This window comes from Xylaria bambusicola, assembly GCF_022495145.1.
Source record: "Xylaria bambusicola strain CBS 139988 unplaced genomic scaffold F5B22scaffold_16, whole genome shotgun sequence".
Taxonomy (NCBI): Eukaryota; Fungi; Ascomycota; class Sordariomycetes; order Xylariales; family Xylariaceae; genus Xylaria; species Xylaria bambusicola.
The window spans coordinates 650,201-676,917 of NW_025953569.1; the positions used below are offsets into that span (position 1 = coordinate 650,201).

At 48.4% G+C, this 26,717-nt stretch overlaps 7 protein-coding genes across 7 annotated transcripts; 3 read left to right on the top strand and 4 right to left on the bottom strand.

Moving 5' to 3' along the window:
- Positions 1-809: 809 nt before the first annotated feature.
- F5B22DRAFT_654844 (uncharacterized protein) lies at positions 810-5,050 on the top strand (the record flags this gene model as incomplete). Its single annotated transcript, XM_047979844.1, has 3 exons — positions 810-1,297; positions 1,352-3,832; positions 3,888-5,050. Exons 1-3 carry the CDS (start codon positions 1,219-1,221, stop codon positions 5,048-5,050), a joined length of 3,723 nt encoding a protein of 1,240 aa, XP_047831739.1. The 5' UTR covers positions 810-1,218.
- A 1,142-nt stretch (positions 5,051-6,192) lies between these two features.
- On the bottom strand, positions 6,193-8,016 carry F5B22DRAFT_603621 (uncharacterized protein). The gene is made up of 2 exons (XM_047974758.1): positions 7,995-8,016; positions 6,193-7,883 (listed from the first exon to the last, which is right to left on the bottom strand). Exon 2 carries the CDS (start codon positions 7,408-7,410, stop codon positions 6,295-6,297), a length of 1,116 nt encoding a protein of 371 aa, XP_047831740.1. The 5' UTR covers positions 7,411-7,883; positions 7,995-8,016; the 3' UTR covers positions 6,193-6,294.
- F5B22DRAFT_645816 (replication factor A protein 3) lies at positions 7,480-8,144 on the bottom strand (the record flags this gene model as incomplete). The annotated part of the gene is made up of 3 exons (XM_047978643.1): positions 7,480-7,565; positions 7,781-7,883; positions 7,995-8,144. 3 exons carry the CDS (start codon positions 8,142-8,144, stop codon positions 7,480-7,482), a joined length of 339 nt encoding a protein of 112 aa, XP_047831741.1.
- A 4,058-nt stretch (positions 8,145-12,202) lies between these two features.
- F5B22DRAFT_645817 (uncharacterized protein) lies at positions 12,203-13,285 on the top strand (the record flags this gene model as incomplete). The annotated part of the gene is made up of 1 exon (XM_047978644.1): positions 12,203-13,285. One exon carries the CDS (start codon positions 12,203-12,205, stop codon positions 13,283-13,285), a length of 1,083 nt encoding a protein of 360 aa, XP_047831742.1.
- A 3,063-nt stretch (positions 13,286-16,348) lies between these two features.
- F5B22DRAFT_603632 (ribosomal protein L4/L1 family protein) lies at positions 16,349-17,920 on the bottom strand. Its single transcript, XM_047974759.1, has 3 exons — positions 17,616-17,920; positions 17,431-17,542; positions 16,349-17,365 (listed from the first exon to the last, which is right to left on the bottom strand). The coding sequence occupies exons 1-3, from the start codon at positions 17,697-17,699 to the stop codon at positions 16,572-16,574; spliced, it is 990 nt and encodes a 329-aa protein (XP_047831743.1). The 5' UTR covers positions 17,700-17,920; the 3' UTR covers positions 16,349-16,571.
- A 216-nt stretch (positions 17,921-18,136) lies between these two features.
- F5B22DRAFT_645819 (ribosomal protein YmL35) lies at positions 18,137-19,640 on the top strand (the record flags this gene model as incomplete). Its single annotated transcript, XM_047978645.1, has 2 exons — positions 18,137-18,767; positions 18,844-19,640. 2 exons carry the CDS (start codon positions 18,137-18,139, stop codon positions 19,638-19,640), a joined length of 1,428 nt encoding a protein of 475 aa, XP_047831744.1.
- Positions 19,641-20,776: 1,136 nt separating this feature from the next.
- F5B22DRAFT_635847 (uncharacterized protein) lies at positions 20,777-22,633 on the bottom strand (the record flags this gene model as incomplete). Its single annotated transcript, XM_047977205.1, has 5 exons — positions 20,777-21,059; positions 21,127-21,379; positions 21,469-21,854; positions 21,910-22,081; positions 22,147-22,633. The coding sequence occupies 5 exons, from the start codon at positions 22,631-22,633 to the stop codon at positions 20,777-20,779; spliced, it is 1,581 nt and encodes a 526-aa protein (XP_047831745.1).
- Positions 22,634-26,717: the final 4,084 nt, after the last annotated feature.

Sequence of the window (26,717 nt, forward strand, 5' to 3'; positions counted from 1 at the left end):
GGAGATAAGCGGCTTGCATGAAATGGAGGGAGAGAGAGAGAGAGAGAGAGAGAGAGAGAGAGAGAGGACGTCTTCATGGCTTGGGGGCTGTGATTGAGTCACACTGGCCGGGGAATAGATTATTTGTGGAGAAAGCCGGCAGTATAAATACGGCGAGCTGCCCCGAGTTGAGACAAAGGAACGAGGGAGAATCTCACCAAGCTTCTGTTCGCAGTTTGTGGTGTGAAGAGACAGCCATCCGCGTTGGTTTCCGGCCCTCGAATCCATCAGGCGGGCAACCATTCCACAACAGGTACAAAGGTACCCTTGAAAAGCCTCCGGGGGTGGGGAGCTCGCGACAAGGAGGCCCGTGCGCAAGGCCGGCCCCACCAAAGTTTTAGTACATATTTAGATAGCCGCCCCTCGTCCCTGCCGACTGCCCAGGGTAGCTGCAGGGATTCCTCAGGCAGGCACGCCCAGCCACCCATCCGATCGCCGACCGAGGAAGTGACGTTGGGTTGCTCTACCATCGACCGTACCTTGCCTACATAAGTAGTACTTAAGTACGCTAGCGCCAATATCTACATAGGTACTTAGGTAGGTACATAGGTACGCGCGGGACATACCTACCTAGGTACTCGACACTGACGCGCTGCAACACCAAAAAACGCAGCGCCATAGCCCATAGCGCGCAACCCACGCGCGTAATTAACACGCTTGGTACGCAGGTACCTGCATCCACCCCATCAAACCCACTGCTCATCTTGTACCTCAGCAACCAGACAATTAGTGGGCTTTCTGCTTCTGTTCCTCCCGTTCCCGCTCCCTCTTCACATTCCCACGACCACAACATCTCTCTGCCTGCTGAGGTTCGCCATTGGTGACGGCATTCTTAGCCAGCGTGTTATATGATTTTGCAATTGGTTTCTTCTGTCGAACAGCTATCCAATCTTCTTTTCGGATCAGCATTTCATCACATATATGCCGTGTTCACCTGCTGTTGCTGGCTGTGCTGGTCTGCCAAGGGACTCGCAAAACGCAAAACACGCCCTTCGACGAGACAATCCTCCTCACCATGAGAGGACACAAATAACGTTGCAACAGTTACATTTAATCGATCGATTATTTCTAAGTCGCCTACAAACAAACATCAATCATATTTACGAGTCCGGTCAACCACACCAAACGAGAAGAGGATCGAAGTAATCATTTCTGGCCTGCGCCAACTAGAATACGGCTATGGCTCACGGCAACGCATCTTGGGGCGGTGTGCCCCCTGCTGCAGAGGAAGCCGGGCCTCAAGTCCGACCTATGAACTGTAAGAGGAGAGGCAGTGGTTCGGAAACTCGCTCGTAGCTGACTATTCCCCTAGTGAAAGTTCATTACACCTTTGATAAAGAAAATCAAGAGCGATGCCTTGCCCGCTGGCCTCATACTCTCCACATTCAGAGTGTGCCGGTGGACGGCCAGACAATCGGAGTAATTGACCTAGGATTATGCTTACAGGCCATTGCGCAATGCAGCCCGGAGCTGGCCGGAGATGAAGAAAAGGATTATTCTATCTATGCTGTCGATTATTCAGAGCCAGACACTCCCTTGGTAGGCCAGGGCTTGCTGTCTCGAGGGCTCTGTCAGCCAGCTGAACCGCAAGAGCCAAAACTAGTCACAGGACGGGTGACAAAGAATCTCCTCGCCATCTTTGGCGGCGGTATCAAAGAAACATTAGAGGTCAGACTGAAGCTGACCGCGATATCAAAACTTCCGCGCAACGAACCCATGTCACGCCCACACTCGGCTGCTGCACCAATACCGAACTTGATGGCATCTTCCTCCGCTCTATCAGATAATGGCGAATGGGGTTCTTTCGTCCAATCTCACCCCAACTTGGGTCAGAAGCAACCGCCACCGCCGATGAACCTTCCCACGCTTGCGCCGGCACCTGTACGACCGTATCATTCAAGCTTTGAAGCTCGCAGTGATGGTCCTCCGCAGTATCCACTTCTGCAGCCCGCACCGGGTAGCCGACCTAGCTCAGTTGACCTAAACTCCAGGGACCGGAACACGCCTTCTTTCAGACAAACGCCCCCATTGGCCCCTGCAAGACAGACCTCTTCAATGGAAGAAACCGCGCCAAGTTTACCCATCATTAAACCCGCCAAACCACAAACTCAATCTCGTCCTACATCTCGTGCATCAAGTCGACCGCCAACAGGCAGACCCAGGGGGCGGCCACGAAAGCGGCCCCTTGCAAGTGAGGGCAACACCTCAGGGTACGAGGATGGGACCGATGGAGACGATGCGCCTTCGCAAACTAAGAAAAGAGCCACAACGATGAAAGTTGAGCGAAGTAATACAGCCACATTCGGTTCTGCACCGGAGTCGCTCCGCGTTGCTGCCAGCACCTCTGGGTCTATTCGTAACTTTAGACCTGTTGCCCCAGCTGGTGATATGCCGTCAAGAGGGCATCTACAAGAGGAAGGCCCCAGGGCACCGACTCCAGTTCCAGAACCGCGTTTTCAAGGTCACATGCAGCCTAGAGCCATGGCGCAGAGCAATCTGAGGCAACAATCTATGACATTTCAGCCAGTAGAGGATATGTCAAGTCAACCATATCCAGATCTCAACCGCTCAATGAGCCAAGACGTCCGATCACCAATGGATTCAGTTGCTCCATCGCCTTTCAGTGATGAGCCTAGTCCTGCCGACATAAGCTCATCCCCGCCTGTACCAAGATCAGCTATGTATAGCATACGGTCTAGTCCTGCTCCTTCGAGCCCCATTCTACCGCCAATGCGAGTGCCTGTTCAACAACCTGATTCCGGGTTCATGAGTGGTGGACTGGAGGAAAACCGAGTTGAAGATGACAGTGCAACCAAACCAGCACCGGCGGTTATGCCTATAGTTTCAGCGCCGGCACCTCCAAAACCAAAGCCACGCCGCAGCCGTGCCAAGAAACAAGAACCCAGACCGCAGCAGACTCTCCATATTCATACTGAAACTCCTGGTCCTCCTGAATTACTACCTCAAACATCAATCTATAATCCGCCTCGACCTCAGGGTTCTAGGAAGAAATCAAATGCTAATACGCCTGTTGCAAATGAGGTCCCTGTGATAGACGCAACGAATGCTGCAACACCAGAGGTAGCTGCAGTAATTGAGCCACGGGTCACAGAAGAACAGCCCATGCAAAACCCCGAACAAACCCAGACTTCTATGCCTTCTCAGATCGACTTTAATGCTTTACAAGCAGCTCTGGAGTATCCGGGAAACCAACAATTTCTTGATACATTGGAGTTAGATGTGAATTCTTTTAGTCCAGCTGTTGATACCCCTCAGGGAAACGATACTCCACAGCCTTGTACTTCACATGAAGGCAAAATGGAGCCACCGGTGATTCCCACGCCCGCTTCAGAGCCATCTGTTGAACCAGAACTGCCCGCAATTCCCGCCAGCGATCCAATTCTACCACAGCTCTCACACTCTATGCATATGTCCGCAGGGCCACATCCCCAGACGGACGCTGTTGATGGCATGGAGTCAAGAATGAACAAGAATTACGTGAAACGACAGGCGATCAAGCAGAAACTAGAGGAGGCAGTAGCACTAGGTGAAATGCCGTCTTTCTGTAGTAATTGTGGGGCCCTCCAAACCCCAACATGGCGTAAAATTTGGAAACAAGAGCGCCGCGGTGTTCCAGGATATCACGAATACTCAGAAAAGCCTGGCCATGTCACGGCTATCAATGTGCTTGACAAAGATGAGAGCGGTGTTCCCACTTTATATGAGGTTATCAAGAAGTCTCTAGGCCCTACAGATGACAAGAGCCTGTGGGCTGAGACAATCCTATGTAATCGTAAGTGCAGCAACTGTATGAGTTTGGCGCGTCCTGTGTGTTAATGGTTCGACAGCTTGTGGGATATGGTTTTCCAAGTGGAAGGCACATCGTCCTCCTGAGAAGTGGGAGAAGGATCAGCAAAGACTTACCCAAACACGGAAGAAGAGAGCAGCCGGTGCAGGACCTTCTAGGTCAAAGAAAAGCAGGGCTAAAAGCGATGGTCAAGTTAACTTGACCTCAGAAGCATGTCCACCAACAGACCCAGTAGGGCCACCGGATGCCGCTCAATCACCTAGAGATTCGTCTGCAACGGCACTGAATGTCGACCAGGCTGAAAATGTCGCTGAGAATATATCAGAAAAGGGTTCTGGGAGAAATCGTAAGAGAGTTATCACCGAACCCAAGGACCAAGGGTCGACGCACTCCCACGCTTCTCGAGCCAGTGGTACAGCGTTGAGTCCCATCGACCTAGACGGGGAACTCGGAGCCACAAGACGTCTACTGTTTCCCTCTCCACGGAAAACCGGGGAACAGAAGGTTTTGGGAGAAGTTGCCGTTAATATCGTTCAGACTGGCCCTAGGATGGTCACAATCACGGACGTGGAGATGACTGTAAAGAAAAACAACCATCCCAGAGATCAAACTCCAGAACCACCGAACAACGACTACACTGATTTGTTTGGTCCAACACCACGACCTTCAACTCCCCCTCCTAAAGGAGCTAACAGTGGGCCTTTTAAAACGCCAACGCGGCCAACCCCTAGCCATCGACCCGTCACTAGAAGTGTATCTAGGAGTATGCGATCTACGAGGTCCGTGGCTTCACCGAGTCAGAAGCTTCTTGAGCGAACCCCAACCCGTACGCCGTCGCGCACGCCTCGGAAGACACCACGGTCGGCATTCCTCTCCGGCAGCATGCCCCGGCGCTCACCCCGGCACCTACTCCCATCTGAAGCGATGGGAGAGCATAGCCTTGGTACACCCCTAACGCGCTCCATCAGTGAAATGTTCTCCAACGCAGACGACTTAGATATAGCTGGCCTGTCGCGTGGTTACGAGATCGATTTCAGCTCGCTACCTCACATCGATAATATCGACCAAAATAGCGAGCTGCCTCACTTCGATTTTGCCACTCTGCTCGCTACCGATGCCCTCATGCCCAGTTCACCGCCCGCCCTACGCAGCTCTAATGGTGATCTGTTGGCGTTTGGAGGCAACCTCGAGTTTGACATGTAGCTCCACCTGTGACTTTGATCAAAAGTCCTACACGGCGAACGGCTCGCTAAGAACGAGCTTACTTGATTAAGGTTCGAGATCTTGACGTGATGCGCTTACGAGGATTACCATGAGCACTGCTATCTGCATTCTGTATATACCCCCTACTTCAGTGCCCACCGTACGAAGGCTTCTGTTCTTAGCCACATGGTTCATGCGCGGGTTGGAAATTTCCTCCCATTCCATGAAAACGCTTTGCTTTTGTTTGATTTATGCTTCATGGAGTTCTTGCGGGGAATGGAGTACTCACATGGCATACCCAAGGATTGATGGATTCGAACGTTTTGTTTCTTTCCAAACGAAGACATGGTGTTTGTGTATTTCTCGGATATCCTCCGGTTTTGTGGTAGTTTGCGTTTACCATTTTATTATTTCGCCCTCAGGGCTTCAAGGGTGATAAAGAAAGGGGAGGGAAAGATAACAGAGGAGGATGGGAGAGAATAGGCATTGCGTGTACGCGCCTATCAGACCTATTGAATTCATTCAATTTGATTGAATCAGGAGATCCGCAAACAAGACCGGATATTTCGCGCTTTGCCTGAATATAGGTCAAATGAGCCGGTCAATCTGTTTAGAGTCAAACCAAATCAAATCAAATCAAATCAGATGCCAGAGTTTACTACCCCTTACAAACAAAAACAATCACACTTGCGTCTAGTCTATCTAAGTTGGAACTCATTCCTTGTGACGGACGCTATGACCGGTAAGTGATGCACATGATGAGATAGATCATGGATGGTATGACACTTCGTTCGAGACATGTGATGCCCACTCACTCACTCATACAAACATATATATTTGAATTGAGTCTAGTCCGTATTCTCTCTAGCTCGTTTCATTCGTGTACGTTGCTGCTGTCCCTCGTGATTCATTACGTTCCAGATGATTAATTGATTAACTCTCTATCTCTCTTCGTATTCCTTTGCCTTCCTTACTTGATCAAGTGAGTGAGTAACCTTGTTCTTGTCTGATAGGTTAGTTGAACTCTATTAGTATACTATGGCAGCATTTCTACATCATCTGATCCAGTCAGACTTTTGTTCGGCTCGAGTTTACAAGCAAAAAAAAAAAAAAAAAAAAAAAAAAAAAAAAAAAAAAAAAAAGGACCGTGTGAGCATGCATGTTGGGGTCGTTTATGGGGTGAAATAGCAGCATTCATTAGCATTTCATTAAGGGGTTTTTTGACATTCATACACGTGAAAAAGTCATGGTCCCAATGGCTCGTAAATCGCATGAATTCTCCACCGTCCACCTGCATCTACGCTCATGCTAACAACTCGCTGTGGCGATGACGTCTGGTCTTTGCCGAGAACATGTATCCCCTTCAATACGATGTTTAACCGCTCTTCTTCAAATTCTCTACGTTGTCTAAGCTCTGCTACACTTGCTAGGCTCCCAGAGCGAGTACGGTATAGACGGGGTGAGCGAGGTGATCGGGGAGACTGTGGGGACTGTACAGGCGAAGATGGGGTGGAACGCATGGGGGTTTGGATTGTGTAACTCAACTTCCCAGTGGAAGACGGCGACCGGTATGCGGGGAAGATGACTTTTGGCTCATGCACCGGCGATATTGGATCTGAGAGATCGGAGCATTCCGATAGTTCCCGATCTTGGTCTCCCAGTTGCGCATCCTTCGTAGTTGACTGACTGGATGGTGGCGTTTCTTCTTCCATGACGGGCTCAAAGAAGTTATCGTCCATCTGATCCGCCACTGAAAGTACAGAGTCACTAGATGACGTATCAAAGCTCAGTTCGCTGACAGCCCGAGACGATGATGTTCTGAAGGCATTTGGCTGCCGAGACCGGCTATTTCCAGCTGTAGGTACATAAGTAGGTGGGGACCGATCATGTTCAGACGCGAGCTGAGAAAGAGCTTCATCCAGAGAGGAAGAGGAAATAAGACTAAGATCATCAATTGAGAACGAATGCCCAGGTTGAGATGTGGCTACTTGGGAAGACTGTGGCCCATCATGCTCAACGGTGAGCCCAGAGAGCCCGTCAATCAAGGATGATGTAGAGCCAAACTTCCCACTCAAGGACGAGCGATGACTTCCAGCAGATGGCGATGAGCTCTGCAAATCCGGGCTTGATGGCCGTATATCGTGAATTGAAATTGAATGCAAGGATGGAGAAGTACGTGGCCGTACAGAGAGTCGGGATTGCTGATTATCCGCAAACGACGATGAACTGGAAGATGAACAGAAACTCGCAGCCGACGCCGGCCGAGGCGGAGAAGTGTAGCGCGATTGGTGGTAATTATGATGACGATGAAACTGTGACATGGAAGGGGAGCTCGACGATTCTTGTGAGTCAAGCTCCATTGGTGGTGATGCTGGGAACGGTGGACCGGCGAACCGCGCCAGAGATAAAATAGGCCCGGGCGCGAACCGTCAGTTCATGCCGCCGGTATTCTCAAAGACAAACAGGTGTTTGTATTGCTGCGTGATGTCGACGACGCTCTGGGCAACTTGGTAGTCTGGCAAAGCCCACTGGTCAATACGAGACGCTCGCACAATAGAATTTGGTAGAATTTGGAGACAGGTAGCATGATGTAGGTAAGGTATCAACAGCGTATTGCCAGCATGAGGGGCGGCGTGATCAAGAAGAAATTTGGAGAAGTAATAAGAGCCAGTTGTATCATATGCGGTGTAAATGCACAACGGGTAGATGCAGATTCGGGTAACCACATACCAACGTTGCTGCCCAAATCCTTTGCATTGTAGACCTTAACGGACAAGTCGTCGAGCACTTTACCGATTATCTGGGCGGCGTTACCAGCCATGAGATGCGATTCCTTGAGAGAACATGTTAGCAGCGATGGACGAGCAAAATAGCTAGTTAGCAGCTTGCGACTACGGGACAGAACGAGATGAGCATAGAGGACGGGTTGGCTATAGGCTCATACAAGGTTAAGAATAGCATTGACTTGGCCGTTGGCGTCGAGGAGTGCAGACTCGCCGCGGAGCTGCATGACCTTGCCAACGATGATGACATTTTGGCCGACATAGGCCTCGAGCATATTAGCGGAAATACGGGGCGTCGATACAGAGTCCATGTTGAAGTGGTTGGGGGCTTGAGGCGTGGAGGGGTGATAACAAGGGTCGAGGACGAGGGACGAGGGGTGAGAGGCGAGCAAGGATGGTCTGATTGATTGGCTGTCGGATATCGGACGTCGGATACCAAGCGTTGGAGGCTGAAGATGGCACAGGATTGGTGCGAGAGGCAGTGAAAGAACCAATGACGAGAGGAAACAGAGAGAGAGGAAGAGAGAGAGAGAGGGAACAAGGGGTGGTGGTAACAACTTCAGGTTATCTCTGTAGGTCCTCTGTATGTCCTGGATAGATGGAGGTACAGTACAGTACTGAACCCAGAATGCAAACCCAAACCAGAGCAGTTGTTGGGACAGATGCGTGAATAGAGTGGAGTAGAGGAGAGAGAGGAGAGAGGAGGAGAGGAGGCGTGGAGGGGGAGGGGCGAGATTGGGAAGATGGAGGAGAGCAGAAGAGACAAGCGACAAGCGACACAGAGACAGGCGAGAACAGAGAGGGTCTTGGAAAGAAATCGAACCTGTCACCGAAAATCAATGGATCAGGTAACACAGCAATGTGCCTTTTGGTCAAAAGCGCATGTGCAAATACGATACGTAACCTGATCCAAGGGATAAATCGAAGACGCGCTCTTGACCGCGTATTCCCCACCGATAAATCAAAGTGGCGCTTCATCTACGAATGTATACGTATGTATACTTATGTATATACTATACTACATGTGTACCTAGTAGATACATATGTAGATGTCGAGGGATGGATGCATGTAACTGTCTACGACTGCATATGTAACCTAGTCACTTTTGTCTTTTGTAGACTTCATGTCTCTCCAGATAGATATAGATATATAAAAAGATATATAAAAAGATAGGTATACTCAATGCTGAGAGAAATGCCTAGGCACATACAAATTGAAGTTTGTGTCCACTCCATCCATTCCTTCCAATTGTTTGGTACCTATCAATAAGTATCCAAGTATCTCTAAGCCCCGGCAGGTGGATCTGGGACAGATGACAGCTGACGGCAGCTGATTTCCAGTTTCTGCTTTAGCTCAACGTCTTTGATGCATGTCAGTCAGTCTGTCTGTCTGTCTTCGGTCGACGAGAAGGAGATCATCAGCATTATCAGCATCATCACGCACCACATACCCGGGTTTCTCTTCACTCGACTAAGCGCTAACCGTCATACTAATCATTTATGCATCAACAACATGACACCGCATCGGTCGTGTAAGCTGCTGCATGGATATCTCACAGCTACAACCCATCGGACACACGCACACCGCCGTGCTGGTTTAGAGATGCCCGCCGTTCAAGCATGATCCGCCGTCCAACCAACTTTGAATGGGCCATGTCTCACAACACCCCGTTGGGCTTTCCCTCGTCGATGATGGGTAGATATGTAGATACGTAGGTCGCACTCGTAAGGCTGAGTGGAGGAGCAAGGACCACTGCTCGGCAAATCCACAGACCTGGTCGACTTTGTCCCAGATCCACGTGCATTGGTGTGACTTTTGACCTGTGGTGAAACTCTGGAAGAAGCTCGCTCTCAGATAAACCGACTACATATCTCCAAGCGGCAACCCGGCGCCGCCGGATTCAAAACGTCCAGACTAACAACACCGAACAATACTGGCACAAGCACTCAGTGAGGCCTATCTCGTACCTCCATTATCGCTGTTTCCGATCTCACTTGATCGCACTGTCCACACGCCGTATGTTGGCCTATATCATCAGAGAATCTAGGGTACAACCTTAAATCTCACCGTTCAATGCTGAGTGGAGACCAAGCGAGGCTCTCTGGATAATAGATGGCAGTGAGAGGCTGAATGTCTACCTTCCCAGGCTATTTGCTTATAGGCATATGCCGGCTGTCAGGACTTACAGGTCTCACCGACGGGAAATTCACTTCTTCGTTATCCAACCTCGGCGACGCCTCGGCGCTGCTATCTACCTGCCCTGCCTTTCTAGATAGTCTTGTATCAAGCAAGGCAGTATGACCATTGACTTGTCGCCCCTTGAAGGATCTCTTATGCTGGCTTACATAGTTACACACGGGGCCCCTTCACCTACATTTGAGAAAATTTTGCCACGGCACGAAGAGAGCCATGTGGCCCAAGGGAAGTCAAAGCATTTGCATACGCAAGCCGCACGTGTGACAAGTAGGCAATTGCGTAGTTTCAAGTCTGCTATTCAAGCAACTGTCTGTTCTCCAGGATGCTTGAGTCGCGCAGCCCAGTCAAACTGCATCCTCCTCAAGCTGTCTACATGGGCTATGGCTATAACACCATGAGAGCTGATGGCTTGGCTTGAGGCACTTTTAGTGTACGTCGGCGCAGTATCAGAGGACATCTCTCTAATCTTATTCTGAAACCTTGAGGCGGAAGACTCGGCTAACACCCTCACGAGTTGTATGCATCCAAGACATGCATATCTTGACAGTGCTCAGGTTCACATGCTAATTAGACTTCCACCGTCGAATGCCAGAAAAAACCCAAAACGGAACCACCGCCAATCACACGGGCTGTATTTGACAACGTAGAAGCTCTAGACCTATGTAGGTGTGCTGTCACAGTCGATTCTAGAAACCACAGCCGCCACTCTCTTCTCTGCTCCTTGCAGGGCGGATACATTAAGCTGTCCTGCATCCTTAGGGCATTGCGTGTACCCAATGGCGTCGATTCCATGTACCGGTCTTTTCATCATGTAGGTAGAGTTTGAGCAGGCCTCTAGCCTGCCGGTCTCTTTTGTCTTATATCCCCTATCCACCCAAAAATAAAACCTTGACGCACAATTAATGTACTGTGACGGGTCCAGGGGTAGAGAATCAGCGAATAATGGCTATCGTTCTAACAACAGACTTTTGCTTCTGCCTGACACCTTCCATTTCTTTCGAGCCTGTCTGGTCCTGACACCCCTCTTACAGCGAAGCCTATACTCTAGCTCGACAACACTGTCTTCTTAATCGAGGCGCATGTCGTCGAGGCGAAGCTATGAGGGCCTATCTATTCCGAGAATCCGCTGCATTGATTCTTACGATCGAAGGGAATTTGGCCGATCTTGGCTGCTTGGGAGGTTCACCACTAACCATATGCCAGGACTAAGCTCAAGCATTAGGGGCAAAGCTCGCCTCCAGTTACCGGGTTTCAATATATCCACAGCCACAAAGCAACCCTTCCTTGTCTACAGTTGGTGTCTTCGCACAGTACAATCTACAACAAACCCTTGAAAGCATATGAATCCATCAAAATAAGCCTGTCTAGTCCTCCTGTCTTCATCTGCATGACGAGCTACAGAATTCAAATCTCGTAACTCTCTAGCTATCTCTGTGGCTGCTCACTTCTCGCTACATACCAGAAGCGGCAAATGCTCACTCCCATACTTTCAGAGTATATATGTCATTCTACTACGGAAGCAAGATATTTTTACTTTGATGAACCTCTCTCTTCCCATCCCAAAAATAGTACTGTGTTAAACCACGAAGGAGGGGCATGATATGAGGGGTCGAGCAAGAAAGTTTCGTTCCGAGTTTGACGTGTCTAGTGTTAGTCTTCATTGGTGCTGTACCCGGTTCATCCATGTATATGTGGCCTGCATCCAGTTAAGCCATGTGAAGTTTTAAGACCGGCTCGCTAGGTATGTACGTTACCGAGGACTTTCGTTTGCCATCGGCCTTATCTCAACGGTACTCTCTAGATATAGGTCACCCTCGTCCTCCAGATGTCTCCGTGTCTTCCCCGGTTGAATCAGCGACGACCCAATATTCATCGTTTGTCGATAACTGGCAGGTGCTTTCACTCTCCTTATTACCTGTGAACTACGAGCTGAGCCTCCGTCGATGCCCGATATTCTGCCACATTGATCAGTTTGTGCGACAGCCACCCAATAGGACTGCTTGGCCACAACGGAGGAAGCGCCGTTTCCCTCGTTCCCTCGGAACTGGCCGCCCATTGGACTATTATAAATCAAGTCTGCTTCTCTTTGACGCCCAAAGGTTCAAAACGGTTCGGATTACCCCTTGCTATCTTTTTCGTGTCCTTTGCAAACAGAAGAGAATCGCCGACAACATGAACGCGACGCCGACGTTCAGCAGGTTTAACTTCCATAGCGAGGAGGACCTCAGCTTTGGCATGTTTGGTGTGTCGGCAGCCACGAACCATACCGGGTTTCACGAAAGCCTGGAGCCAACGCCATATGCTGACGCTTTTCCACTCCATACACAACCTCCACATTCAGGATCTCTTTCAACTCCTCAAACTCCATTTGAGCTTCTTCCGCGAACCATCGTCGCCTCCCCTTATCACCTTCCATCGAAGTTCGAATCTCCGGCTCTGTCAACCGGATCATCATCAACGCCCGAGACTAACGAATCCCAGCATCTGGTCACCCCCGAGAACGCGCCAAACATTGCCATCGGACAAGCTCTGGACAGCGAGGCCGAAATGGAAGACCTAGACGATGATCCTCCACCGCTCTTGAGCTCGGCGCGAAGGATGCCAGGTAAACCCAAAGCGAAGGAAAACTCGAACCCAAAGGAGACGGAAGGCAAGCGCAAACACTTTCTTCAAAGGAATCGGGTCGCCGCCATGAAATGTCGGAAGAAGAAAAAGGAATGGGTCAACGACCTGGAGGAGACAAAGTCAGGTCTTGAAAATCAAAACGCCCACCTCCATATGGAGCTAGACGGCCTGGTAGACGAGGCGAGTCGCATCCGGGCGCAACTCATGGCCCACGCGAACTGTAATGACTCAAACATCGACAAGTGGATCGAGAACGAGGCGAAGAGGTTCGTCATTGGCACCGGCGAACGATACGACCAGATATTAGCGCACTTCAGCCCGACGCAGGGCATAAATGGCCATCAAGACGGCATGCCGTCGTCGTCGGCCACAGGATCCGAATACGCCGCCGGCGGTCCCAGCTTGATCAGCCCCCTGGCGACCCCGTCCCAAGTTCCGCACAACCTCGGCCAGGTCACATCGCCCCCGACGTTCTTCAACCAGAATAGACCGTCGATCAGTACTCCAGGCTGCTACCCTATACCGTCTCAGGATCACTTAGCGCAAGGCTTTGACCAGACACCAGGGGTTGATGACGAACCCGACTACGACGGCATGTCCATATCACTATATGATCACCCAGTCAGCTAGGCTCATTCTGGTCTTCCAATGATTGTTAAACGGGCCTTTGTTTTCAAGCGCAAATTAGTACATCGTGAGGAGGCGCCTAGCATCTTGCCTACGATCTTATGAATGATGTAGGTGCATGTACCATCGACGGCAAACAATTTTCTTCGATCCCCTGTTTTTCTCTGTCTTTTATTTGTCTCGCAAAAGTCGGGAACAAGCTTCGATTCTTTGCTGGTAACCCGAGCCAACCCCGCTTTATACCCTATAGCAATCATTTATATATTTATATTTTGCTCTCTCATTCTTCGCCATCATTCATGATCTTCTTATCTATTACTGATTGCCACCTATTATTACCCTTCTTACTATCTCTCCTTTTTTTTTGGGACAGACTATCTTCTCCTCTTCCTTTTTATTACGGAGAAGAAGCTCGGAGTTGGGGATCATGGTGGGATTGCATTCTCGCCTTTCTCTTACGATTGGTGGTGGGTTATATGAACAGAGGGAATACAAAGGGATACACACATACACACGAGATGTTGTGGAACGCATACATGTGACATTTGTACACGATAACGCACGTACCCATGATGAACGCAATTTTTCCTGTAAGATGGGGGAGTGCAAGGAACTGGGCGAAACGGAACGGAAACGGAGGGGATACTGAAGCTAATGCTGGGACTAATCATCCGGCTGTACATGGAATGTATATACTGGGTTATCTATAGCAGGGACAATAATCTATCACGAATATAGAGGAACACTTAAAAGATGGTGATTCGACCTTACTGAGGCGGTGATATAAGAAAATTTCAGCTATACATGCAATACCGAGCTACTTACAGAAATATTGGCAATGAATTGGTACCAATCTCAATCACAATAGACGAGGCGAAGGTCAGAGAGTATTTAGGTGGTAGATACATCTATACCCAGGAAGCACTCAAAACGATTAGGTTAATAATGAGTAGAGACAATAGATGAAGCCAGGAGTGTATTATCCCTGACGTTCTGTTCAAATTACTCACGCGCGAAGTAGCGATTGCCCAAGTAATCGCTCTGCACATCTACAAGGCAGCATCCGATAATCAAAAATACCGAATCGATCGTTCGAGCAGATTCCAGCATCCATCAAATACACCAATAACAATCCAAAGCTGTCAGCCGTCTAACATTTACTAAACATCGCCCAACAACGTATCAAGTATGCCAGTTTCGATGTCAATGACGAGACAACCAAAGAAGTCCCGCATTCGGAAAATCATCACGAGGGCATATGCATCAATATAAGGTGTCCGTCATCACGCAGAATCCGGGGAAACAAGACGAACTTAACTCTATCAGGTAGATAGGCGAAGCCAACCCAGACACCCAAGTACTCTAGAATCCCGGTTTCTTCAGTTACTTATTTACATAGCCTAGGTCGACATCTACGCTTAAACTCCTGGTCTTCGCAAAATAGGACAAGTTTTCTAATATACTGCCATCAGGATACGATTCATATAGCTGTATCACCAACATTGTCTCATCTGACCAATCTATAATTCATGGTAAAGCCGCGAAGTGTAGGTAGCGTCTAACACAACGCAAGTCACAATACTGACCTACCTCGTTTCCAGTCTAACCGCTTTCTGCGCTGCAAAGCTTCCAAGGAAAACCTTATTAACCTGCACACATACATACGGTGGCATATGTATACACATGTAAATAAGCACCCATGATACATGTGACAACCATATAACCATACCTGCCTACCTAACCTTAGGTTTCCCTGCCGAGGACGCGCGTCGAACTACCTAAACGGGTAAACGTCATTACTCAGGTACATACTGATGCTTTCGCATCACCGACTCGGGGGATAAATCCGAGGGGTGTTTGTGGGCTGTTCTGTTGAGCGGGATAATGTCGAGGATTCCACGAGCGCACGGCTTGTGTTTTGCAAAACGTAACTATACCTGACGACTACCTAAGTTGTGTAGGGAGGGGAAATTTTCATGTATTAGGACTTCGAAGGGATTAGGAATTATAGAAATGGGAATATATCCTATTCTCCAAGCATGGAATAGTTATAGTGGCCTGTCGGCTCGTAACTCGTCCTTTGACCGGGCGAAAAGACCCGGTCAATAATTTAACGAAATGGGTGCTTGTTTCTGTATAACATCAAATCATAAGAGGAGTTAATTACATCCCCTTCCATTCGTTTTCATATCTGAACAATAACACTCCACTAATTATCCCCTATTCACGTTCGACCAACCTTTGATAATCATTGCTGTAGACGAATTTCCGCTCGAGCGAATTATCCTAATATCGCATCAAGGAGAAAAAGAAAAATGCCTAGTAACTGAGCGAATACGATAAAGACGCAATAATTGGGGCGATGTACAAGGTATTCGACAAGATCAATTAAACAGAGAATATGGTTCCATTAACCTGCGCCAGTACAACCATGTTTCTTGAAGAGCGAAGGAAAAAATGAGAATAAATCAAAATAAAGCCAACCCTAAATTTTTTTTAAATAAATCAAAAAAAAAAAAAAGAGATGTCGACGTACAACACCAGGGATTCGCTGGTCGTCACCGACCCAACTACTAATCTGGCGCTCATACCGGCTTATCTATGGGAGAGCGGACGGGATCCCGAGTTCTCCGATGGCTATGGTCGTACGTGGGAGATTTGGTAATTGTACAAGGTTATATCTTACTGGTTGGAGAGAACGAGGGGAGGGAGGGAAATCAAGTGATGTTCGAGTCCTTTCGCTTCATATTGTCGCTCTTATCGGATAATTAGCGGGTGTTGACACTTTGTTGTTTGTCATATTAGGCGTTTAATCATGGCGAAAATTTACTTCTTGCATCTTACTCTTTTTTTTCTGGTCGTTTCATTGCCTTTTATGCTCTGCAGAAAGGGATTTACTGGGTGTCCTTGGATAAGAATTCGTCTTGTATGAGTCGGAAGACATTGGTAAGAGTAGGTTTCGGTTGTTTACTCAGCTCACCAAGGCGTCGTCTGGAAGATAATAAATCGTGGTACGATTTAGTACAGTCCGTGCAAACTTCTGTTAGTAGCACGCTGGGATATACATGAAAAGATACCTGGGATTATTGTGATTGTGTCAGGTCTCATATTGTACATTTGCCTATCTTATTTACACAAAATACACTGTTCTACTCGCAGAAGCGGATTATTTCAGTGTACAGTTGGCCAAGTTGACACATGCCAACTGAAGAGCCCAAGCACACATCGTCAGTCATCCGCATTCGATGCAACCTTATATCTGAAGCACAGCCGAGCCAGCAACGCCCGCTCACTCGACGAGCACCTCTCCGCTTACCGCCCTGTTCGGTAAGGATGCATTGGTTACATAAAAGTTAGGTATGATATCGCTCTGGTGACTCTCAATCATATGCTTAAGAGCGTCGTGCTCGACGACAATACGCCCCGTCTCCAACAGATCCTTGACATCCACATCGCCCACATCGAGGGCGCGACCCCAATTGGGCACGAGGCCGAGAGCCTCGAACAGATTGACTCGGCGTGAGCTCGTGATGAAGGTGCTGCGGCCGGCTTTGCGCCCCCACTCGTTGGTATCGAGTACCTGCTTCACCCACTTGGCGCGGAACCCAGCCTCCAGCTCGGCGCCAGCCTCGCGCATCGTGCTGCTCTGCAACATCGCCTGGAACTCATCGGGGAAAGGCAGTTCCATGCCGTCCTGGCACACGACGAGCTCGCCGCGGCGATACCGGTACGACAGCGCGGTCCGCCAGGCCAAGTCGTAGACCTTGCGGGTGATCTTGGTGCCGAAGTCGCGCGGCTTCGGACCGAATGTCTTTCCACCTCCTCGTTGTATGGGCGATTGCCTGGTGCCTACACGGGCGCGACCCATGCCCTTCTGCGGACGCATCTTCTTGTGTGAACCGTGTACCTCGTACCGCGTCTTTGAAGATGCTGTGCCCTGACGCGTGTTGTCGCCCTCGTAGACGACAGCGAGGTGGAGAATGTCCCGGCGCAAGGGGAGATTCAGGTGTTTCGAGGACCAGGCTTCCAGACGTTGGGGCTCGTATGAGGGGAAGTTGAATATTGTTACGGGAACAGTGGGTGCTGTGCGTGGGAAAGTGCAAGTTAGATTGGATCATTGAGCACAGGACGACTTCAAAGCGACGAACCTGGTCTCCAGTGCGAGGTAGGTGGTGAGGATGATGTGTTCGTAGTAATGATCGGTAGAGGGGCTTCGGTTGCCATTGAGCGCACGAATGTTGTTGCTGCCGGTATCCGAGCCTTCTCAGCAGTCAATAAATGCGTCTCAACATGTCCAGTGCAAGCGACTGCGGATAGGAGGGTGTTGGCATACAGAAGCTGCTTCTCTGCATGTATGCGAGGCCAGGCTCAGGCCCTTCATGGCCTCACTGAGACCCCTCGCCCCTTTGGCAGCCATTTGTAGTGCCGATTCGTGTGCTATACGGGCGCCGCCAGTCACGTCGAAGGGCGCTTGGAGGTAGAGACGGGGTGACTGGTGTTGAAGAGACGTCAGCCGTGATATGGCGACGATGAGGCTGGATCGGATCGGATTGGATGGTTAGGTATGTCGTTCGTCAAACCCCGGAAAAATTATATCGAGGACTGGCTGCAGAGCGTAGGCTTCCCAATAGGGCAGAAATTGATCCACAACAGCGAATGACAGCGCTGAGATAGCCCTTAGCGACCCACCTTTTTGCCCGGACGGGTCCCTGGCGCGGCGGGATGGAGCTTTTGGCTTTTTTCTGTAGGCAAGGAAAAGTCCATTTGCATCTTGGGACGTCGTTCGTCATTCCGATAGATCCAATAGCGCGACAGCGTCTCCTCCGTGCCCTCATTCTGGCTGCAATTGGCACCATGTCGGGCTGCCAGAGGGTCGCGAGACCCCTCATACAGTCAATCCACCACCCGCAGGGCCTGTTATTGCAGACATCGACATCCTTCGCCCGCTCCTTTGCGAGAACATCAAGCCGGCAAGATGAACCACCGCCAACCTCAACAACGACCGCCACAACACCTGCTCCCAGCTCGTCGTCAAAGCCGATAGCTCAATCCGATGCTGCCGATGCTGCTACTGCCTCCGAGGCTGCTAAGCTCCGTATGAGGGAGCGTCTGATGGACCCGAACACAACCACCGCACACTGGGCCGAGCGGAAGCTGATGCGGGCCGGAACCCCTCCCGTCGGATCGCGACGTCGACGTGCTGCCTTGCGCTCTTCAGAAAATGTACCCTTCGAACAGCTACCCTACCAATGTTTTCAGGAGGCTCGTAAAATCTTACAGGAGGACCGATCGGAGAAGCTAGAGGCCCTCGCTAAGGAATTGGCCAAGATCAAGCGCCTCCAGGAGACACCCGCCGATCAAGTCCCTGGTGGCCAGCATAAGAAAGACGTACGTCTTAAGAGTTTGAGGAAATATGTCGAGGAACTCAAGATTTTAGTTGATATCAATGATCCCATTGTGAAACGCCGATTTGAAGACGGGTTTGGTGAGTGCCGATGCTCTTTCTTGTTACATATTCATATAGAAGCTATCGTTAGCAGAATTACTAACAGGAACAATAGGCGATATGACCAAGCCCATCTATCGGCACTTAGCCGAGAAAAAATGGCGTGGTATGCCCTACCGCGTCATCAATCAGCGTATAGAAACATTAAAGATCGTCCCTGATGCTCTGCCCAAACTCGATCCTGTTGCCGACGTGCAGCTCTACTTCCGTCGGAAGAAGGTCGAGCCCGGTGAAATTCTGGACTCGAGGGTGACAGAAGTGCCGCCACGTCTGAAAGTACAGGTTTTCAACGCAGGTGAACGCCTCGTGTCGGTTGCTGTAGTGGACTTGGATGTTCCTAACGCCGAAACCGACTCATTCGAGCGCCGTTGTCACTTCCTCGCAGCCAACATACCCATTGCCCCTGATAAGCCTTCTCTGCCCCTTAGCAAGTTGAGCAAGGAGACTCAGCTGGCCGTCCCGTGGCTGCCTGCTTTCTCCCAAATGGGCGCGCCCTACCATCGGCTGGCTGTATTCGTTTTGGAGCAGGAAGACGGTGCCACGTTAGACATTGGAAAACTGCGCGAGCTCTATAGCGGCCGCGACGGATTCAGTCTAAAGAGCTTCCGGGACAAATTCCCTTTGACGACCGTCGGTCTCAACATTTTCCGAACCGTATGGGATGAGGGTACTGCGGGCGTCATGGAACGCGCTGGCGTACCAGGCGCCGATATCCAATTCAAGCACAAGCGCGTCTACTCGCTCAAGGGACCCAAGAAGGCCCGTGGTTGGGAGGCCAAGAGGTCCAAGCCCAAGTACAAGAGCTTGTGGAAGTACAGCACGAGGATTCACGGCTTGAACAGACGCCGCTAAGCGATATATATGTATTCATCCTGAATTGGTTGTATCATCATGTGTATAAAATGTGCTGGGGCATGAATTCAAACGTAGAAGACGATAGATCGGCTATGTCATGTATGAGAGACCCGGCAAAGGAAATCTACACTGTATCATATCCCATTTGGCCCGTGGTACTGTGCATAATACAAAATACCCTGGAAAGCCGCCTTGCTCATACATCACCAGAGCCGCTAACTTAAAGGTTATGGAAATGTTATATAAACCTCAGTGACAGTGTATCTAAGTAATTAGACGATGGTATATTGATCGCCTCTGCTTAGACATGCTTATAATACCATCAAATGGACGTTGAACCTACTCATGACTTCAAATCGACAGCTTTCACAGTATTAATTGAGAAAATAACTGAGAAGCCTCACATGCATATTTATTAAAGCTCATGGGCTCGGTTATCACAAGCGACCTAGTACCCGTTGCTTTCGTTAACCGCTGTCATTGGTTTGGTTGCAGTACCACATACATAGTAGGTCCATGTGATCATATTTACGATGGAATAACGTTCTAACCCTTGGGTAGTGTCATAGTTTAGAGCTAGATTCCTGTTTCATAGCAGGTTCAGTAGAGACCTTGTCTTCCCCTAGGACGAAAAAGTGGAAGTGCTCTACGATGGATAGTTGGTTACACAGATGGCTTGCTCGAGGATCTGTGTCACAGTACCATATATAATGAGTGCAGGCGGTTAGGGTCCCGACCTGACAACCTGAAGTTATGTTATCTTTCGCTAGGTCATAGTATAGTGCTATACCTCTGTTCCATGCCAACCTGTCTGGATGGCGGTTGGCCGCTGGTCGTCTTGGATGGGTTACAAGATCTAACCAAGCTTAAAGTACCCCTGAAAGTGGTGTAACGTAATCCACTCTAACTGGATCGGCGAAAACACATTGCTCTACAGCAACAAGCGACAACGTCGTGACTATCTGAGCAGACGGGAAATGGACGAAGGTCTTGTTATGAAGTAGTCGGAACGTGTATAATTATTCACACAAAGAGTCCTACTATTCACATATTTTACAAGAGTTCATCATGCGCCCATGCGCAAGCTTCAAGCCAATACCAAAGATAATTATGTCCAAGAGAAAGAGCCTGGCTCAAGAAGCATAACCGGAGGCAGCCCATTTCGCAATCTCGTCAGCAGCCACGTATTGGCCGGGGTTCCTCTTCGCGATGTCGCCGAAATGTTTCGCCTTCTCCTGAATTTGGGCGGACTTCTCACTGTCTAAGACAGTAGCGAATGCATCGCGGAGACACGTGGCTCCCCAAAAGGGGCTCGCCTCCGAGCATCCCCAGACACCAACCCCTATGTCTTGGGATAGCTGCGCGAAGCTGAAATGGTCTAGCCATTGGGGTAAGACCATCTGCGGCACCCCCGTCCTATCATTCACATAGGTTAGCTTTTCTCGTTCCCGTAATTCTAGTATGGGACGAGGGACATATTTACGCGAGTGCCTCGTGATAACAGCCTGCCCCGCCATGATGCACCGAAAGAACGATGTAGCCGGTTTCCAGAAGCGTCACAGGCTGTACGTCTAACCACGTCTCCATCTTGAGTCGCCCGTTCTCAAGAAAGGGGCGCAGCGGCTCTAGGAATTCGTCGCTGTAACTCGTGCCGTTGGCGTCGGTAGCTTTCATGAATTTCCAGAGGACCTGGAGATCAGGTCGCGAAATTAGTGTATCTGCGATCGCTTGTGCCACTAGTTTCCAAACCCAGAGTCAGCCATCGTGAGCTTAAGTAGTCCAGACTTATGATAAGTAGCCTTCATGTCGTTAAAGAATTACTTACTTGCTGTTGCTTGCGCCTCCGTATATATGAAAATAGTACCCAGACTGATAAGCACAGTTGGAGCACGAGCAAGCCATTTAGTTAGTTCTGGTGCCTGCTCCTCAGCAGTTGCCATCGAAAGAAGGATGGGTCCGGTAAGAGTAACATTCTGCGGAAGAACGTCGAGCGGTGTCGAGGCACCTGGGACGGCCTGCGAGATCCAGGGCACATTTGCGTTGCGGAAGTTGAACCAGCTAATAGGGTAGACAAGGCCTTTCGATTCCAAGTACTTATTCTTGTCCGTTTGGCCCGCCATTCGAAACATGGAATAGTAAAATCGCAAGTTTATATAAATATTTTCTAGCATTCTTGTCCACGGTACTGGAAACGGGATGCCAGAACCCATGCTATGTAGAAATCAGTTCACTACTAACAGGATTCATGCCGTGCGTAGAGACTTACACAGGATACTTCCATAGCCAGCTACCATAAGGCTGCTCAATTGCAAAGTGCTCAAGAGGAGTGAGAGGGGAGATATAGGCGTGAAGGCGACTCCTGTTATACACCGCATCGATAGCGGGTCGGAGGAAGACCTCCAAGACGACTAGTGAGGGATCTACTTCATCTATCACGTCTGCAATCGATGAACACTTAGTACCACTTGAGGAGAGAGGTCATTATGAAGCTTTTGAATAATACCTGTGATTTTCTCAAAGAGAGCCAAATGATCTTCGCCAGACCAGATCGACACAATCCAGGGCATGAATTTGGTTACTGTCTTGATACTGCCGAGACCAGGGGAGTGAAGGACGTCGACCGGCCCTTCTCCGTTCTTGCGTCCGCTGGTCATAAACGATAATTCCGCCGGGAGCTCATGGTAAACAATGCTGCGTGCTGCTGGGTTGATCTGCCGAGCTCGGTCGGATACGCGCCCCAATTTCCGGCCCATGGGCGCGAAAGATGCGTAATGAACCTCCACCTCCGGGTGACGCTCCAACAAGGCGTATGCCGTTGCCACATGGACATTGGACAGCCCGTGTTCATTGTTTGACAGGATCAAGACGGTGTTGTTGCGCCCTTGACGAATATGCTCGACATGCGGCGCTGATGGAGGCGTCCATTGGCTGATGAGCAGTGCCAACACCGCAATCGTTACGGAGCCGGCGAAAATTAGGCTTCGGAGCATGATTCAAGAACTTTCCTTTAGTTGTTGTTTAGCAAGTCCTGCTTCGACATGTTTAAGGGAAAGAAATTTTGTAAGCAGCATTGTCAGATAAGATGGTGTTGGCCCTAGAAGCAGAGCATGGTAAGATGCAGATAACATTATGGTCTGATAATGCACGAGAGCGTTGTTAGTCCTAACGATTAATAGATACGCCGTGTAAGATCACGCAATACTAGCGTGGATTGTTCGTATAAGAACTAACCATTCCTTCGAAATTGGTAACTTTATGGTTGCTTCTCACATTGAACACCATCGTCGTGTCGGTACACTTGGATAAGGAGATGCATACAGGTAGCTCGTGACTATTCAGGGCGAACAGCGCAGACGAGAAATTTCTCCGATACGATAATGAAAAAAATGCATAATAAGGGCTTGAAATGCTGCCTGGAATTGAGACCGATCACGATAAAATAATCTGTTATCATTGCCAAGATTCATCCGGTTTATCCGAATCTCACACTGCTGAGCTCGGTCTAACTAGTAACGGACCAAAATACCTAACCTTGGAATGCCGCCAAGATCTTATATACTGGCGAAGGATGAAGAGCTTCACTTTCATTGCGGACAAAATGGCTGACCCTGAATTATCACCGAAACTCGCATGTTAAGCACGCTCAAACTGTACAAGCACATATGAAAGAGGAATATAATAGATTTACTTACTATAGGAACAATGTTTTTCATAAATGACTGATATGAGTGTATGAATAACTTCGTATTGATCGGCCAACGAAAGAAGGGGTCGCAGTCATAGGATTACAACAAGGAAGCATTCTGTATATAGTCCTAGCCTAGGCATAAAGGGTTCGAAGCCATCATATAACTACCATGCAGTATCCATCCCTATGATTGCAGTTCCTAAAGTGGCGATAAGTGTGTAGACTAGGCTTCCGAAGTCAAAATATGCTGATCGTGATGGGAAGTAAATATTGCGGGTTAAGAAAGATTGAGAATCTATGGCGTGATGATTTAGACCGTGTCTATCTGCACAATGATATTCGATATATTAAGAAGATGCTACAATTCTAAGATTTTCTGTCGTCACTTGTCATCGGTATATATACTATAGAATTAAGTCAGGCTTGATTCAAGTAGCATAGTGTGAACAAGAAAGTATAAGTTAGCAATATCTTGGATGTTTCGGGAGTGTATTCAACTTATATAAGAATTTACTTTTATCGTTCAGTACCCTACTACTAACTCCAGATAATATGGTTATTGATGTATTATAGATTTAGTTCATGTGGTTAGATACAAATGATGCCAGCCCTATGAAACCCTCTCTTAGCTTCAGCAGTACTTGTTTCATGAGGCCATGTAAGTGAACAATATGAGCCACTACCAGCCCGTAGTAATGCAAGCCATTATATATAGCGTCCCGGCAGTCGGAAAGCCTGGATGTGTCATCTACACCAGTTCTCTGTTGTATGATTTTCAGTTAAGTAGAACATTGATGTATATACCCTCATGGTCGATGTATTATATTATCATACTTTTGAGCTATAAATCGTACTGATTGTCACTACTTCGCTATTTATCATCTGAGGCACGACAAAGTTAATAACTCTCTTGAATATGATATTGGTAGGATAAAAGGTATAAGTTGGAGGTAGCGTTATCGGATGACTCAGTGTCTTCAATGGAGCTGTGAAGTAAACTATGAAGGCGTTCAAAGAACTCTTATAGTGATGACTATGTGGTGTCTATCTACACATCGTTCTTTTGCACGTGCTTTTATGAAACCGTCGATATATAACTATTAATATAAAGCTCTCATTGAAAGCTAATGACCTTGACAGATTTTGGTTCTCAATTCTCCTCTGGCTCTTTCATTTATCGCTCCGTTTTTACTTGGTAGTTCATATACTATTTCTAAACTATAACTACGCAACAATATTGGTCTATGGCAATAAATACTAGGGAATTATCGACTGTTGCGTATCAAAGGAAACTCGATAATTACCGTAGGATATCTAGATTTCAACACTGATCAAGGTGAGACTTCAGAGCAAGAGCACGAGCGGAGGAAATCAATTGATTGTGATAAAAACATCATGAGTATATATTCATTGAATTTGCGAAACACATAGTCCTCCGCATATTTCAACATACTCTTGCTCAAATAGAATGAAATGGATCTAGGGAAAGCCCGCTCAGAACCACTGTTCTCAAGAGACTCCAATATAAGGAAGGTCACAACCCTCTCACAAGTCTATGTAACCCCTATTCTCACGATCCTGCCAAATCAAGCATGACATGAGTAAATATTCTCATCATACTCTCTAGACTAAGTAGTTGCGTCGACGACCTCTATCAATATCACCTACCCAATCTCATCCGTTCTCTTCCTCATCAACAAACCTTCAAATAGCACGATAATGCTGGAACCTTGCGCAACAGCGTTGCGCAAGGCAAAGACGAGCCAAGCAGGATATGCATCGACAGACACTCTCCTCTCCCCTACCCTACTCATAGTTCTTACACACGGTGACACACACCGTAATTAGCATCAGCATGAAACCCACCCCATCCTCACAAAGTCTTCGCTCACGAGGACAACAAAACACCAACCATCGCCACCGCTACACTATTAGCACCAAACCTTCTTCGCGCAACCACACAGCCAATCCCACTCTTAGTACAACATATAAGGTTTTTCCGCCGGCGCATTCGCGCCCTCATATCGCCAAGGCCAGACCGTGATATAAATAGCTACGGCATTCTATCCATCGAATGGATCTCGATCTTACGTTTTCGCGATTTTTCCCCGGCCATGTTACTTGAGGCGTGGTATAACAACGTACGTACGTAGGTAGTGTAGCATGCCGTATGACAACATCACAAAAAAAAAAGCAGACTTAATGATTGTTAACGTTACTTTTGGCCACTCTGTGTCAGTACTTAAGTAAGTAAGTAAGTAATACTGAATTCTGGTGCTATATCTGCATTCCGCCTAGGTAGTATAGGTAGGTGAGATTTGATATCGATCAGCCCATACTCTTACTACTGCACTAGGCGCGCGTGCGAGAGAGAGAGAGAGAAAGAGGGGGGGGGGAGAAGTCCGGGGTAGTCCGAAGGGCATAGGGTATCGTGATACCTACCCTATGCATACAATAGTGTCGTGTGGTGTAATGTTCCGTTGCGTGCCCATTCACCGCCTGTAAGTAAATAAACGCAGCTACAAAGGCAAGACAACTAGCGAATTGATGCATTGACTACCTACCTACATACTTCGTTACATAACATGCGGTAGGGCGCCGGATGAGATGAGTAATCGCCGTAGGATTCCATACTACCTACGCGCAGTGTAATGTGAGTAATGCACAGAGAGCCTAGAAGAGCAGGGATTGTTTAAACATCGGGTTTGAAATACCGCTGAGGCGGTAACTGCCTATTCCATGAGATATTACTTATGCTATTCTAACATTTACATATACATACTTAAGTACAGGATAGCAAGCAAGGGTGTGTGCTGAATTGTAGGGGAGAGAACATGGTGTTGTGCTAAGCCCACTGACGACATTTCGGTTCCGAGCCTATCGGAAGGGTCGGTTGGTGTCTTGCTAGGCCAATACACTAAGTACATAGGCCTTAGTGGTTGAGACATACCGCGGAACCGTTTTTTTTTTTTTTTTTTGTTTGTTTGAGATAGAGAAAACCTTGTTAACTAGTGTACGGGTAGTCTCTACGTGTTTATTTTATTTTTATTTTATTTTTTCTCTACATCTCTACTGTAAGTACAGTGTTATGTTACTGTGCCAAGTACATATTGGTTAAGTATTCTGAGATTGCAAAAGTTCTCAAACCGGTTACTACTAGGTAGTGTTTTCGTTATACATATACATATCCATAGTATGTTCATGAAGTCCCTAGCTTGCGCGAATGTAAGTAAGCCATGCCAAGTGATCGGGTAATGGTTGGCGAACAACGGCACCAAGTCACGTAACATCAGGCGAGCGCCACTGGTGCTTGTTCAGAATATTCTTACATGTATGTAAGTATGTACCATGCAGATAGCATAGCATAGCCTATTACATGTAGATGT